Below are 15,783 nucleotides of genomic sequence, written 5' to 3' on the forward strand. Positions count from 1 at the left end.
GGCAGTGAAGATCCCAGCCCCTGGCCTCAAGGCCACGTCCAGACGGTGGCTTCTTAGGAGGGAAAGCTGCTCCCAGAAAATGCCCCCAGCAGAGTTCTCGGGGTCCCCTGGGCAGGGGTCCTGGGGCCTCTCTCGGTGCAGGTGAGGCCGGGCAACAGCGTGTGGCCTCTGCCATGCAGGCCAGCTCCATTAGCGTGTCAACCACTGCAACCCTTCGGGGGGCGGGGGGTGGGGTGGGGCGTGTCTCACACACACACCTCTGACAGCCCTTCAGAGTGGGGAGTATGACACACACACGCGCACACACACACACCTCAGGCCGGCTTTGTTAGTGTGTCAGCCTCTGCAGCCCTTCAGAGGGGGAATGTGTCTCACACACACACAGCCACACATAGATAGACACACACCTCAGGCTGGCTTTGTTAGCGTGTCAGCCTCTGCAGCCCTTCAGAGGGGGGATGTGGCACACACACACAGACACATACCTTGTCCTTCCCATTTCCTTTTGTTTTAAAACATACAAGGACACAGAAGCTGACCGAAGTTGGCTTCCATGGCCCAGCTTCTGGACGACAACTAGGTTCAAACCCAGATCTCCCTGAGTTCAGAGTCCAGTCTCAGCTTGTAGATGAACTGAAGCTAGATGCTTTTACTCCAGTAGTTAGATTGCCATCTCGTTACTTTAAGAAGCATGGAGATGGTGCCTGCTGTGTGCCAGGCACTGCTCTGAGTGTTTACAGATGGTGAAAACTTGGATCTTCACAGAAGCTCTGAGGTTGGTGAGCTACTGTTGGTTTCACTTTACCAGTGAAGAAACTGAGGCACGGAGGTTAAGTAAGTTGCTCAAAGGTGAGCAGTTGGTAGATTGCAGAGCCAGACCGGTATTCTCAACAGTTAACAGTGTGTGGAGCTCTGAGAGGAAGTGAGATTCTGAGACTGCCAGGGGACCATGTCATACCAGACAGACGTGAGACCCACTTGTCCGGGAGACAGATGCGGCGTGTCACAGGGGGCCTGGAGTTAGAGGCAGTGCCGGGACTGCGCGGGCTCTGGGGCCTTCACCCGGTGAGGGAACACAAGCACCGCTGCGTACTCGTCGTCCAGAGCGTGACTGAATGGGCAGTGTGACACACACCACAGCGATGTGTGCGGGGCAGGACGAGCGTGTCTGTGGGACCTCGGGGGATGCCGCCACACCAGGCGGACGCTGGGCAGAGTGCCGGCCGCAGGGCGAGCCGACCTGACTCACAGGAGGAGGAGCTCGGAACGGGAGGGACACACGGAGCGGGAGGGTTCACACCGGCTGTGAGGCCTCTCGGTCAGTTGAGTGCGTTAGCATAAAGGCCACCTAGTTAGCAGTGTGTGCGTGCTAAGTCAGTTCAGTCGTGTCCAACTCTGTGTGCCCCCATGGACTGCAGCCTGCCAGGCTCCTCTGTCTATGGGATTCTCCAGGCAAGAAGACTGGAGTGGGTTGCCATGGCCTCCTCCAGAAGATCTTCCTCATCCAGGGATTGAGCCTGCATCTTTTATGTCTCCTGCATTGGCAGATGGGTTCTTACCACCACTGCCACCTGGGAAACCCTACTTAGCAGTAAGAAAAATTAACTGAAGATTAAAAATAAACAGCTTCATTTAACCCTCAGTCATCTTTTCTTAAGCTTTTGAGAACAATTTGAAGCCTGAAAATTAATATGCTTCAAATGAACATTTATGACTTGAGTTTACAAAGTAACACACATGGGAGTTTATTTCATTTCATAAAGCCAAGTGTGTTTAAATCCAGAGGAATTCCAAGTAACATTTTTAATAAAGGAAAAAGCTTTAAATGGTTTCTTGGGTAGAAAATAAAAAGGGTTCTTTGAGTAATATAAAGATTTATAAAGCTTCAAGGAGTTTTGCCATCAAGGAGAGTGTCTCACTATACCTCATGGAAGCAGCCTTCTTTAATCCGTTTCCACTTGGACTCGCTCTTCCCTAGGGTGATGCCTCAGTAGTTAGCAGTGAAGAATTAGAGTTGGCAGTTTTTGGTGTCCAAGGGTGTGCTCAAGGCTAAGTGTTCACACTCAGTCAGGAGCAGTAATGAGAAGCATAGCATCACTTACTTATCATGTTCTTATCTGCCTATGCCAGATTAGTGATATAAGAAGTCTCATAGAACTGTTGGAGAAGGCAATGGCACCCCACTGCAGTACTCTTGCCTGGAGAATCCCATGGACAGAGGAGCCTGGTGGGCTGCTGTCGATGGGGTCGCACAGAGTCGGATCTGACTGAAGCGACTTAGCATGCATGCATGGGTTGGAGAAGGAAATGGCAACCCACTCCAGTATTCTTGCCTGGAGAATCCCAGGGACGGAGGAGCCTGGTGGGCTGCTGTCTATGAGGTCGCACAGAGTTAGACACGACTGAAGCGACCTAGCAGCAGCAGCAGCATATAACTCTGTGACTTTTTTTTTCATTATTTGTGCAAATAGATTATGACCAGCTAATGCCACTGACATTCAGGTAAAGAATGAATTCAGTTAATATTTATTGAGCACAGGCGAGTTCATGGAACTCTGGTAAGTTCCAGAGAACGTGGCTCTGTGTGTGTCTAGTAGTACAAGTTGAGGGGGGTGCATGCGCGTGCAATCTAGAAACGAGAAGACAGAACTGTTGCTCAGGTAAGAGTGGGACTGTGGAAGAGGCTGGCTGTGAAAGTGCAGTGTGAAACCTGGCATAATGCTAAAGTTCGCAATTTACACGTTATTTTCCTCAATTCAGGCCTTATTTCTCTTCCTCGTCAGAGGCAGATGAGTTTTTCATGCCATGCAAAGTGACGTCAGGCAAAACCTCCTGTGTTCTAGGGTCTGTTTAGAGTGAGTGGCAGCTGGGAAAGACCAGTGACCCCCAGACAACTGGGTCCTTGGGCCTCCCCTTTATAAATTGTCCTGTGATTTAAAGCCCATCCGCATCCTTCTCAGAGGCCATCTCAGGGAGTTGCTCAGAGCAGAGCTGTGGGAGAGGGGAGTGGGGTCGGTGAGGAGGCTGCCTGAGATGTGAGCAGGCGTGTGCGTGTGTGTGCACATGCGTGAGCAGTACTGTGACTGCATGGGCCATGGGCAGAGTGTTGCTCGAGGATGCGGTTCTGATTTAGAGGGACAACTGCGACCTCACTGCCATGGTGGCCTGGAGAGAAGAAGCCAGGGAGGGATTTCAGCAGGGTGCAGATGATGCGTGGAAGCCCGCGGGGTGTGGGGCTGCGGCGGGGAGACTGGGAGGAGCGGCAGGGGTCTCCATCACAGGGGCTGCAGGGTCTTCCGGGAAGATGTGGACTCAGAGGAGGTTTCCAGGGAGGAAGGATCAGCCAGGGTCAAACACGGTGTGGTTGAGTAGGATGGGAACCGAGAGGGGTTTGTAACAATACTGCCGGGACTTGCCACACTCCGAGTCATTGTTTTTTCTCCCAACAGAAGTAGGATCACCTGCCTGCCTGTCGTTTTGTTGCAGGAAGGGGGACCCCTTCCAGGACCCGAAACTGGGCTCTTGCCCAACACTTGGAAATGAATTGTCTGAGGAGACACATGTGCTGAAAAAGCAAGAGATTTTACTGGGAAAGGGCGCCCAGGTGGAGAGCAGGAGAGTAAGGGAACCCAGGAGAACTGCTCTGCCTCGTGGCTTCCTGTTTCGGGTTTTATGGTGCTGGGATTAGTCTCAGGGTTGTCTTTAGCCAATCATTCTGACTCAGGGCTTGTTCAGCCAAGATGGAAGCCAGAGAGGAGGATTCTGGGAGGTGGTCGGACAGGTGGTGTCTCCTTTTGACCTTTCCCGAACTCTTCCGGTTGGTGGAGGCTTATTAGTTCCGTGTTCCTTACCAGGACTTCTGTTGTAAAACAGCTCATGCAAATGGCGACTATGGTGCCTGGCCAGGGTGAGTGGTTTCAGTCAGTGTGCTTACCCTAACAGTTTTACCCCATGGCTCCAGTCACCAAGAAACATTCTCCTAATGTATGTTTGGAAAGCATTTCATCAGTCGTTTTTTGAGCATCTGCTTTGTGCCGGGCATCCGTTGAGGAGGCAGCCCCCATCTCTCTGAGAGGGCAGAGGGTGGACGGGGGTGCTCGACTGTGGGCACGGTGCCAGGAGAGCGTGCTCAGCATGTTCAGATGCTGGCACAGACCGAACACCGCGTCAGGAAGGCGCCTGCACTGGGGAGGAGTCGGGGGTCTGTCTGGCCCGCCATCCAGGCTGGAGTGGCTGCGGGGGTGGGGTGGGGAGAGGGCCTTGGTCTCGTCGGCTCGGCAGGAAGTGGGGACTGTGCCCAGCTGGGCAGCGAGGCCAGCTTCACCCTTCGTGCCCTCTTTCTTGGGAGGCGCGACAGCTGCCCGGAGAGCTGGTTTAACCTGGGACAAGCGAGGGGCACTGCTTCTGTTTGGGGGAACCAGCAGAAGCTGCTCAGAAGGGTTAGAGCAGTGGAGTTATCCAGCTGTACCAGCAGAGGTGTGTTGAAATCCCAGTCTTCCTGTGTAAAACTCACTGGAGGTGATGTGAGGATTTAACTCAGACACTTCATATAAAGCATGATCAGAGTACCTGGCAATAGAACTTACAAATGTTAGTGTTAAAAATGTTATTAAAATCCAAAGTGTTATATTCTTATTTCCTTTTAGTTTATACACAATATCATTCAAAGGCACTTGGAATAGACCAAGAAGAAGGCACTAAAGATTGTTTTAAGTGCTTTGTTTACCGTTACTCACTTGGATTTTCGGTGTCAGATGAGTTCTGATATACCCAAGGTTAATAGACAGCTGCCTCGAGGGTTTCTCTTTGGTAGAAATGGCCTTCACAAGGTTGTCATATTTTTGTGCTGGGCAGACCTTCTGTTCATGTGAGCTGCAGCACTGATTTTTAACAACTTGCTTTCTTTAGCTCAAAACATTTCACCTTTCTTTTGAATTCTGGAATGTGTGCAGTATAAACCGTCATCTACCAACATTAGTCTGAAATCTTAAGGTAAAGGAGAAAGAACAGTTACCCGCAAGCAGCTGATTGTAAACTTGATGCTGTGCCGTTGAGACTGGAATTTCTTCTCTTTTAGTGCGTTGTCCTGATTTTTTCTGTTTGCTCATTGCCTCTTCAAGGGGTCCTTCGTGCTTCATTATCATTCTTTATGATGTTGTCCCAGCTAAGTTTCTTCCATTTGCCTCGGGCTTTCCTTGTACTCCGTGCTCCTATTACATGTCTTGTCCACCAGCTGCTGTTTCTGCATGTTGATGGAGCAGCATTGCTCCTCCCCCAGCAGGGAGCCCAGTCCTGACACGCTGTTTGCACAGACGGCTTCTACACACACCTGTGCAGACACACACACACACACACACACACACACAGAGCTTCACACTAACACACGGTTTCTAGACACACGTGCACAAATACAGCTTCTACACACACACATGGCTTCTACACACACACACACACACACACACACACACTGCTTTTACACACACACGCATGGCTTCTACACACATACACACACGGCTTCTACACACACACACACACACACACACACACTGCTTTTACACACACACGCATGGCTTCTACACACATACACACACGGCTTCTACACACACACACACACACACACACTGCTTTTACACACACACGCATGGCTTCTACACACATACACACACGGCTTCTACACACACACACACACACACTGCTTTTACACACACACGCATGGCTTCTACACACATACACACACGGCTTCTACACACAAACACACACACACACACTGCTTTTACGCACACATGGCTTCTACACACATACACACATGGCTTCTACACACACACACGGCTTCTACACACACAGCTTCTACACACACATGGCTTCTACATACACACACACACACACTCGGCTTCTACACACATGGCTTTTACACACAGACACATGGCTTCTACACACACATGGCTTCTGCACACACACACGGCTTCTACACACACACAGCTTCTACACACACACATACACTGTGTTTGGCCCCCTCCTCCCTGGAAGGGGAGAGTTTTTCATTTGTCTGGGTGTGTGTGCACATATCTGTACAAAACAGATGTAACTGATGTGGATTTAATTATTTTTCTTAAATGGTACCGATTTACAGTATTTAAACCACTTAATTTGAATAAGACTCGTTCTTTCTAAATTTTAAAATATTTATCTGAAAAGCTTTTTTAACACCTTGATGTTCTGTGGCTTTTGTGGTCTCTGAGCTTTCCCTTAGCCAGCAGAGCCTGTGCTGCTGGTGGGCACTTGGGGAAGAGGCTGCGCTGGGCGGCAGGGCCGGTGGTGGGGCTGCCTGTGTCCGCCTGTAGCCCAGCGCCCGCTGTGGCCACGCTGCCTGCTCCCGCTGTGCGCTGGGGAGGCGCTGGGCTCGGCGGAGGATGCCGCGGGGAGAGACAGCTCTGAGGCTGTGCTGTGCTGCGCTTTCCGAGCTGGTCACCTCAGTGCTTCTCTTAACAGCACAGATAATTATCAACTAAAAGCTGGTTTCTGATTTTCAGAGTTTAGATGGTTTCTTTGTAGTTGTATACAGTTGTAACTACATGACTTCTGTGAAATGCAGCTTAAAAGAGCCTCACTGGTCTTGGGGTCCGAAGACTTGGTTCTAGTCCAAGTTTTGCTGCTTCACTAGAGAATTGACTCCAAGTCTTTAATGTCTGGGCCCTGCGATTCTGAAACTGGAGGTAATGAAGGGGAGCCCTTCCCATGCTTTATACAGACAGAAGTGATAGCATGTGAATATTCTTTTAAAAAGTTTAGGGAACAGGTCATGTTTATAATGATGGTAATATAATTTTCAGTTGTCCTATTTAAATCCTGAAAATAAAAAATAGAAGTGTTTTTTAAAGGTTGAGCATCAAGTTTTAATCTTGAACATTTTCTCCAGTCCTCAAATTGTTACCATGAAAAGGAATGATAAACTTCAATTTTATTATTACCCTCTTGCCATGTAACAACGCTTTGTTACAAAATCTCCATCTGCTGTGCCTGAAAAAGCAACAGAAAACCCGTACATTATATTATCTAAGTGATCTATTAAAAGATGAAATTTTAACCAACTTTATATCAGGAAACTATTAACAGAGGTACTTCAATCTCATAGCTTCAAATATGGAGAAAAAACAGGTAAAAAACCAAGATCTTATCCTGTAGTAAAAAATAAAAGTTTTGAGGTGATTTGAGAATTCTTTGTAGACAATGTGTTTAGCAAGCCAAACATGGTAAGTCAAATTAACCATCATTGAAATCCAATGGGGAGATACGCTGGAATTTTGTTTGCTGATTTTCCAAGGTTGAGAAGTTTTCATTTAAGTTAAAAGGCTTTGTTTTTCAACAGTTCTGTGAATGCTTGGCTTTTTAGTAACAAGGAGAATCGAGGGGGGTTTTACTCCATCATGTTAGAGGATCCTGTGGAGGGGAGACTTCAGGGGAGAGAGGAGAGGACAGCTGTGTTCCGTGCTGTCTATGAGGTGGGACACGGGCCTGGGAGAGTTCTTCACCTTAGGTTTGTGGAGCTCAGAGAAGACCTTTCCCAGTCACTCGACACAGATATCAGTGTTGGCACAGAGACCACGGTCCCTAAGCAGACGCTTCCACTGCCTCATTCTGAAGGATCCCAGAGTCCCTTGGGCTCGCGTAAGTTGACTTTCATGGCAGCTTCACTCGCTGCCAGAGGTGATTACAAAGAAAGCCCCGCTTTGTTTTTTGTCTGGAATGCCTTTCTGAGATTTCCAAAGGCCAGTTTATATATAAAAGGCTTCCTTGGTGGCTCAGTGGTGAAGAATCTGCGTGCACTGCAGGAGACACAGGCTTGATTTCTGGGTCTGGAAGATCCCCTGGAGGGGGAAATGGCAACCCATTCTGTATTCTTGCCTGGGAAGTCCCATGGACACAGGGTCACAAAAGAGTCGGACGTGCCTGAGGACTGAGCACACACACGTACTTAATGGAAGGAGAGGATGCAGCTGTTCTCCAGTGCAGTAGTGGGAGCAGAAGGCATGTTGATGACTGTAGAGGAAGCGAGCCCTGCCCGCATTAGGGTCAGGACTGTGTGTGGTACTGCTCTGGGTCTGCAGTGGTTCTGGTCTGGAAGCTACCTCCATGCCAGTGTTGGAGGATTGAAGCTGCAAGTTACCGTAGGTCCATGCAGTGTCATCAAATGCAGTCTGTCTGCCCCACCCACGTATACATAACACAATTTTATTTAAGAAAACTCTCATTGTATATACATTATTTTAAGCATATTTTTATTCATGCTTGCTGCTGCTGCTGCTAAGTTGCTTTAGTCGTGTCTGACTCTGTGCGACCCCATAGATGGCAGCCCACCAGGCTCCCCTGTCTCTGGGATTCTCCAGGCAAGAACACTGGAGTGGGTTGCCATTTCCTTCTCCAGTGCATGAAAGTAAAAAGTGAAAGTGAGGTTGCTCAGTCGTGTCTGACTCTTAGCGACCCCATGGACTGCAGCCCACCAGGCTCCTCTGTCCATGGGATTTTCCAGGCAAAAGTACTGGAGTGGGGTGCCATTGCCTTCTCCTTACTCATCCTTATAAGCATACAAAATGAATGATAGGGATTTTTTTATTGGGTATAATACACATTAAAATTTAACCATTTTAATCAGTTTTAAGTTTTCATGGCATTAAGTTCTTTCACATTTTTGTGTAGCCATCACTATCACATGTGGAAGGGAACTTTTATTTTTGTGTGGTTTGCATCTTTGGCAGGAATTTGTCACTTTTACAGTAAAAACTGAATTTAAGATTACAGTCTAAGACTTTGTTGTATCTCTGTGATACTGGACAAGTTTAACATTTTTTTGCCATCTGTAAATGAGGGTAGTTTTAGTACCTCTTTTATGGGCTTCCCTGGTGGCTCAGAGGTTAAAGCGTCTGCCTCCAATGCGGGAGACCTGGGTTCGATACCTGGGTCGGGAAGATCCCCTGGAGAAGGAAACGGTAACCCACTCCAGTATTCTTGCCTGGAGAATCCCATGGACGGAGAAGCCTGGTAGACTACAGTCCGTGGGGTCGCAAAGAGGCCGACATGACTGAGCGACTTCACTTTCTTTCCTTCTTTCACTTCACAGCATTATAATAAAGACTGGACAAGTGTATGTGTGTGTATTTGTATTTTTTCAGGCTTGGCACAAAGCAAACACTATACTGAGTGCTGACTCTTACTTTTATTAGTCACATATGTGACCCTAAGGCTGTGAAAGGTGAAATAAGACTTTGAAAACCAAATAAAGTGCCACATGTCATTTTACAGATTAGATAATGTATTACTAAGTACTGATCAGGGTTTAGACTTCAAAGTATAAAGAAATTAGTATCCTTAGTGGCATATAATGTACTGCTTCAAACAGATTTAAAATTTCTGAAGGACGTACAGTTTATAAAAGAATGAAAATAGATTATTTGCTTGTAGTAGATGAACGTCTTTGTTCTCACATATCACATCCTGAGCTTACTGGTGCTGTGTAAGTCATCTGACATGTTCTGTGGCAAAAAATCAGTTGACAGCATTTCTCCCGATTCACTGAAAATAATAATAGTAATAATAATGTTAATAGTATTTTCTAACACTTAAAATTTTTTGAAATATAAATTTTTCCTGATTGTTACAGTGTTTGCTGTTACGTAAAACAGCAACAAATTTTAACTGAAAAACTGAGAGTAGTTATTTAGGCTCAACTTGTCGGGTTTTTCTTTTCTTTTTTTTTTGCTTTTCTTCCTCTTGGTCATGGTTTGTTCTGGAGGACATATGCTTCTGTTTGTGAGGTTAATTTGCTTGTGATGTGGTCGTGTTTCCTGCAATCGCAGTGCTTCCTTGTTGGTGTGGTAGAGTGAACGAGCCTGATGAGGTGGTTTCCCCGTCCTCCGCTCTGCAGCTTAGGAGTGCAGGCACCACTGACATGGGCGGTGTTGCCACTTGAGTTTCGTTACTGAGTTGTGGATGCCGCAGGCAACGTGTTCTTTTGTTTGTGTTTTTAACCTAGGAAACCCTGTCTTTCTAAAGTACGTTACTTGTGGTTCATTCACCGCTCTGTCTGACGTGTACTCTCTGATGTGCTGCGCTGGTAGTGGGCTGAAAGACATGCAGTAGCTCTTTAAAGAGGTCTAATTTCAAAATGCATGTTGCCGTTTTGAATGAGCTAGAAATGGGGAATATACTGTCATGTGTAAATCGTGTTTGAATTTTACATCATGGTTGTGTGTTAGCTTAAAGTTCTGTATATTATAAATTAGTAGTAGTCTGTGCATTGTTTTATTGCTTGATCTTTAAATTGTCCATAGTGCTTGATAGAGATCTAACATATGTAACACATAAACATGTATACGCTGAATATTTCTTTCTTATTGCTCTGATAATGTTATATCACTGAAAATGATTGAGAAATATTTGCAGTTGGTCTCTTCCAAACTAACCTTTCATGGTTTTCATACAGTTCTACAAATTAAGTAGTAAAGATTATTGTGACCCTTTATTCCTTGAAATTAATGATGAGTTGTTTCCCTGAAGCTTAAACGTGGAAACGGGGAAATAAAAGATACAAATTTCCATAGTTACACTTCAAGAAAGAGAAGAAATCTATGAGTTCCTGTGGGTTGTGATAGAAATACCCAGTATGTGGTAGAGCTTCCATTAAATTTGCCAGATATTTGAAGTCCTACTGTATGCAAGACGTCCATCCACCTCATTTTGAAGAGGTTTTAGAAGATACCTGTGTGCCTTTGAGACATGTATGGTTCATCAGAGAGATCAAATGAGATTGTTGTTGCTGTTCAGTTGCTCAGGCGTGTCCAACTCACTGTGACCCCATTGATTAAGGCACACGAGGCTTCCCTGGCCTTCACCATCTCCTGGAGCTTACTCAAACTCAAGTCCATTGAGTTGGTGATGCCATCCAACCGTCTCATCCTCTGTCGTCCCCTTCTCCTCCTGCCTTCAATCTTTCCCAGCGTCAGGGTCTTTTCCAAGGAGTCAGTTCTTTGCATCAGGTGGCCAAAGTATTGGAGTTTCAGCTTCAGCATCAGTCCTTCCAATGAATATTCAGGACTTATTTCCATTAGGATTGACTGGTTGGATCTCCTTGCTGTCCAAGGGACTCTCCACAATCTTCTCCAACACCACAGTTCAAAAGCATCCATTCTTCTGCACTCAGCTTTCTTTAGAGTCCAACTCTCACATCTGTACATGAATACTGGAAAAACCATAGCTTTGACTAGACCTACCTTTGTTGGCAAACTAATGTCTCTGCTTTTTAATATCCCGTCTAGGTTGGTCATAACTCTCCTTCCAAGGAGCAAGCGTCTTTTAATTTTGTGGCTGCAGTCACCATCTGCAGTGATTTTAGAGCCCAAGAAAATAAAGTCCATATCACTGTTTGCATTATTTCCCCGTCTATTGCCATGAAGTGATGGGACCAGATGCCATGATCTTAGGTTTTTGAATGTTGAGTTTTAAGCCAACTTTTTCGCTCTCCTTTTTCACCTTCATCAAGAGGCTCTTTAGTTCCTCTTTATTTTCTGCCATAAGGGTGGTGTCATCTCTGTATTTGAGGTTATTGATATTTCTCCTGGCAGTCTTGATTCCAGCTTGTACTTCATCCAGCCCGGCATTTCTCATTGTGTACCCTGCATAGAAGTTAAATAAGCAGGGTGACAGTATACAGCCTTGATGTACGCCTTTTCTCAATTTGGAACCAGTCCGCTGTTCCATGTCCAGTTCTAACTGTAGCTTCTTGACCTGCATACAGATTTCACAGGAGGCAGGTAAGGTCACCACCTTGGCACCGTTGGCAATTTGATCTCTGTTTCTCTGCCTTTTCTAAATCCAGCTTGAACATCATTAAGTTCTCAGTTCATGTACTGTTGAAGCCTGCTTGGGGAATTTTGAGCGTTACTTTGCTTGCATGTGAAATGAGTGCAATTGCACGGTAGTTTGAGCATTCTTTGGCATTGCCTTTCTTTGCGATTGAAATGAAAACTGACTTTTTCTAGTCCTATGGCCATTACTGAGTTTTCCACATTTGCTGGCATATTGAGTGCAGCACTTCAACAGCATCATCTCTTAGGATTTGAAATAGCTCAGGTGGAGTTCCATCACCTCCACTAGCTTTGTTTGTAGTGATGTTTCCAAAGTGACTCTGTACTCTAGGATATCTGGCTCTAGGTGAGTGATCACACCACCATGATTTTCTGGGTCATTAAGATCTTTTTTGTATAGGTCTATGTTTTCTTGCCACCTCTTCTTAATATCTTATGTTTCTGTTAGGTCCATATCATTTCTGTCCTTTTGTACTCATCTTTGCTTGAAATGTTACCTTGATATCTCTCATTTTCTTGAAGTGATCTCTAGTCTTTCCCATTCTGTTGTTTTCCTCAATCTCTTCGTTGTTCACTTAAGAAGCCTTTCTTATCTCTCCTTGCTGTTCAGTGGAACTCTGCATTCAGGTGGGTATATCTTTCTTTCTCGCCTTTGCCTTTCACTTCTCTTCTTTTCTTAGCTATTTGTACGGCCTTCTCGGACAGCCATTTTTCCTTTTTTCATTTCATTTCTTGGCCATGGTTTTGATCACCACCTCCTGTATAATATCATGAACCTCCATCCATAATTCTTCAGGCACTCTATCAGATCTAATCCCTTGACCACTGTATGATCATAAGGAATTTGATTTAGGTCATAGGTTAATGGCCTGGTGTTTTCCCCTAATTTCTTCAATTTCAGTCTGAATTTGGCAATAAGGAGCTCATGATCTGAGCCACAGTCAGCTCCCGGTCTTGTTTTTGCTGACTGTAGTATAGAGCTTCTCCACCTTTGACCTCAAAAAATATAATCAATCTGATTTCGGTGTTGACCATCTGTTGATGTCCATGTGTAGGTACGTCTCTTGTGTTGTTGGAAGAAGGTGTTTGCTATGACCAGTGTGTTCTCTTGGCAAAACTCTGTTAGCCTTTGCCCTGCTTCATTTTGTACTCCAAGGCCAAATTTGCCTGTTACTCCAAGTATCTCTTGACTTTCTACTTTTGCATTCCAATCCCCTCTGATGGAAAGGACTTTTTTTTTCCAAAATGAGATTGGAAGCTGTTAAAGTAGAAGCTTGATTGGGATGTAAGTCCCCGGAGATGGGGTTGTGATGTTCTAAGGTCTTCCTCGAGGTTGTACCTACAGAGGACTGAGCTGTGGCCGGGTCCCATTCCCTGAAACCCCGGTCTCACAGCTCTCTGCCCTGCATCCCACCTGAGCCCCTACTTCACACCTTGTAAGTTCTGGGCTGCCATGAGGAGGGGATATGGGAGCTGTGAGGGTGAGCAGGCGGCTGATCTGGGGCCATTGCTGAAGGTCACTATGTCTGAATAAAGAAAGGATTTATTTCAGTGTTTTGTGATACTTCCTACAGAATCAGTATGTAGAGTACATTTGTTTTCTTTCTATCCCTTATATAACTTTAAATTTTAACATTTCAGGAATTTAAAGTCATTAATATTTACTTCCAAGGTTAGGTAAACATGATATGAACTACTATTGGAAACACACATGCGTGCCTTTATGAAGAGGCAGCGTTTGCAGGAAGGTGGTGTCAAATCCCAGCTTAGCTGGTTCCCTCAAAAGTGGGTCTGTCTCATCTAGTCCTATATAGTTATGGGGATTAGATGAATTAATATATGTAAAGTACTCAGAACAGCACCTTACATGTAAGGAAGCATCAGGACACAGAATAGTGTGAATAGTGTAGTACCACTGGTGAAAAGGGGGTTTGCATACATACCTAGAAACCAGTGGGTAAAGACTGTTTCTTTGAGAACAAACAAAACTGAAAGTGGTTTCTTTGGGAAAGAGGGTATAGCCTGGGTAAGAGGTGGGCATATATATATATTTGTTTGTTTTTTTTAAAGGAGGGCATATATATTTTGTTGTTAACATTCTGAACTTTGCTTTTAACTATATGTTAAGTTTTAGAATAATGCCATGTTCCAGGTACTTTTAAGACATTCTAGAACCTTTAGGACGAGACTCTGTGCTCTTTTCAGATGGGCCTGCTGAGGCGCCGGTGACCAATGGGAGTGCAGTCGTGGGGCCAGCCCTGAACGATGACCTGGACATCTTTGGACCGATGATCTCTAACCCCTTACCTGCAACTGTCATGCCTCCGGCTCAGGTATTGTGTGGGAGTGTGCTTTTACAGGATCACTATGTATTTCCTTCTTGGAAAGTTTCCATTTTGAATTGTTTCTGATTTGAAAGCCTCCTGATCTTTATTTAGGCCAGGAGTTGGCAAGCTAAGCCTGTAGCTTGTTTTTGCAGACAAAGTGTGATTGGAACACAGCCACTCCTTTTACTTAGGCATTGTTTGTGGCTGCTTTCCACGGCAGAAGCAAGTTGAGAATTTGCAGCTAGGTAGTAGTAGATACTCTGTGACCCACAAAGCCTAAGTAGTCATCCCCTGAAGTTTGTTGACTCTTACTTTTTAGACAGACAGAGTTTAGAATGAGTAAGTGGGGAAAGTCGAACTGTTTCAGCCTTGCCCGTGATCCACAGGGTACTTCCATAAGAGGTTTTGAACTGTGGGTATGTGAACATGTCCTAAAAGCCAGTTGTCTTTTTCTCCTGCTCCTGTCGATCCAGCTCTGGACAGTGTTTCCTTCTGTTTTGTAAATAAGTTCATTTGTGTTCATTGGTGCAGGAAAACCCAGAACAAGAAATTCTAGCAAACTCAATACTCATATTCTTTTTTTAATGAAGACAAACACATGATTTTTTAGCAAGTGTTCCTTACTTTTTAATTTTTATGATTTTTTAAAAATTAGAAGACAATATTAGTGATCAAGATTTTTTAAAAGTACCAATGATTAAGAAATTTTGACTTACCTTCTTAACATTACATGGGATTTCATGTTTTTTTCTTTTTTTTTTTTGCCTTTATTCTTTTTTTAAAAAAATTAAACTATAGTTGATTTACAATGCTGTGTTAGTTTCAGGTTTATGGCAGAGTGATTCAGTTATATATATATGTTGTTTTTCAGATTCCTTTTCCTTACAGGTTATTATAAAATATTGAGTATCGTTCCCCATGCTGTACAGTAGGTCCTAGATGTTATCTGTTTTATACATAGTACTGTGTGTGTGTGTTAATCCCAAACTCCTAATTTATTCCTCCCCTTCTCTTTCCCTTTGGGTGACCGTAAGTTTGTTTTCTGTCTGTGAGCCTATATTTCTGTTTTGTAAATAAGTTTCTGTTTTGTAAATGAACTTCTTTCTTATAAGTTCATGTGGAATGAACTTATTCCACATATAAGTGGTGTCATATGGTACTTGTCTTTCTCTGTCTGACTTACTTCACCAGTGGCATTATTTCATTCTTTTTAAAGGCTGAGTAGTATTCCATTGGGCCTCCCTGGTGGCTTGGAGAAGGAAATGGCAACCCACTCCAGTATTCTTGCCTGGAGAATCCCAGGGACGGGGAGCCTGGTGGGCTGCCATCTGCGGGGTTGCACAGAGTTGGACACGACTGAAACGACTTAGCAGCAGCAGCAGCAATATTCCATTGGGCCTCCTTGGTGGCTTGGTGGTAAAGAATCCACCTGCCAATGAATGAGACACAGGTTTGATCCCTGGGTCAGGAAGCTCCCCTGGAGAAGGAAATGGCAACCGACTCCAGTACTCTTGCCTGAGAAATACCATGGACAGGGGAACCTGGCAAGCCATAGTCCATGGGGTTGCAGAAGAGCTGGACATCATTTAACAACTAAA

General features: G+C 45.0%; 1 protein-coding gene across 5 annotated transcripts in view; it reads left to right on the forward strand.

The window, feature by feature from the left end:
* The window catches only part of SMAP1 (small ArfGAP 1), a 189,302-nt gene that overhangs the window by 164,042 nt on the left and 9,477 nt on the right, over positions 1-15,783 (forward strand). For all 5 annotated transcript variants that reach the window (XM_061427139.1, XM_061427140.1, XM_061427142.1 and 2 more), the window contains one exon: positions 14,064-14,191. In XM_061427139.1, coding sequence (XP_061283123.1) covers positions 14,064-14,191 — 128 coding nt within the window. The remainder of the gene's footprint in view (positions 1-14,063; positions 14,192-15,783) is intronic.

The sequence above is a fragment of the Bos javanicus genome, chromosome 9 (assembly GCF_032452875.1).
Source record: "Bos javanicus breed banteng chromosome 9, ARS-OSU_banteng_1.0, whole genome shotgun sequence".
Classification (NCBI taxonomy): Eukaryota; Metazoa; Chordata; class Mammalia; order Artiodactyla; family Bovidae; genus Bos; species Bos javanicus.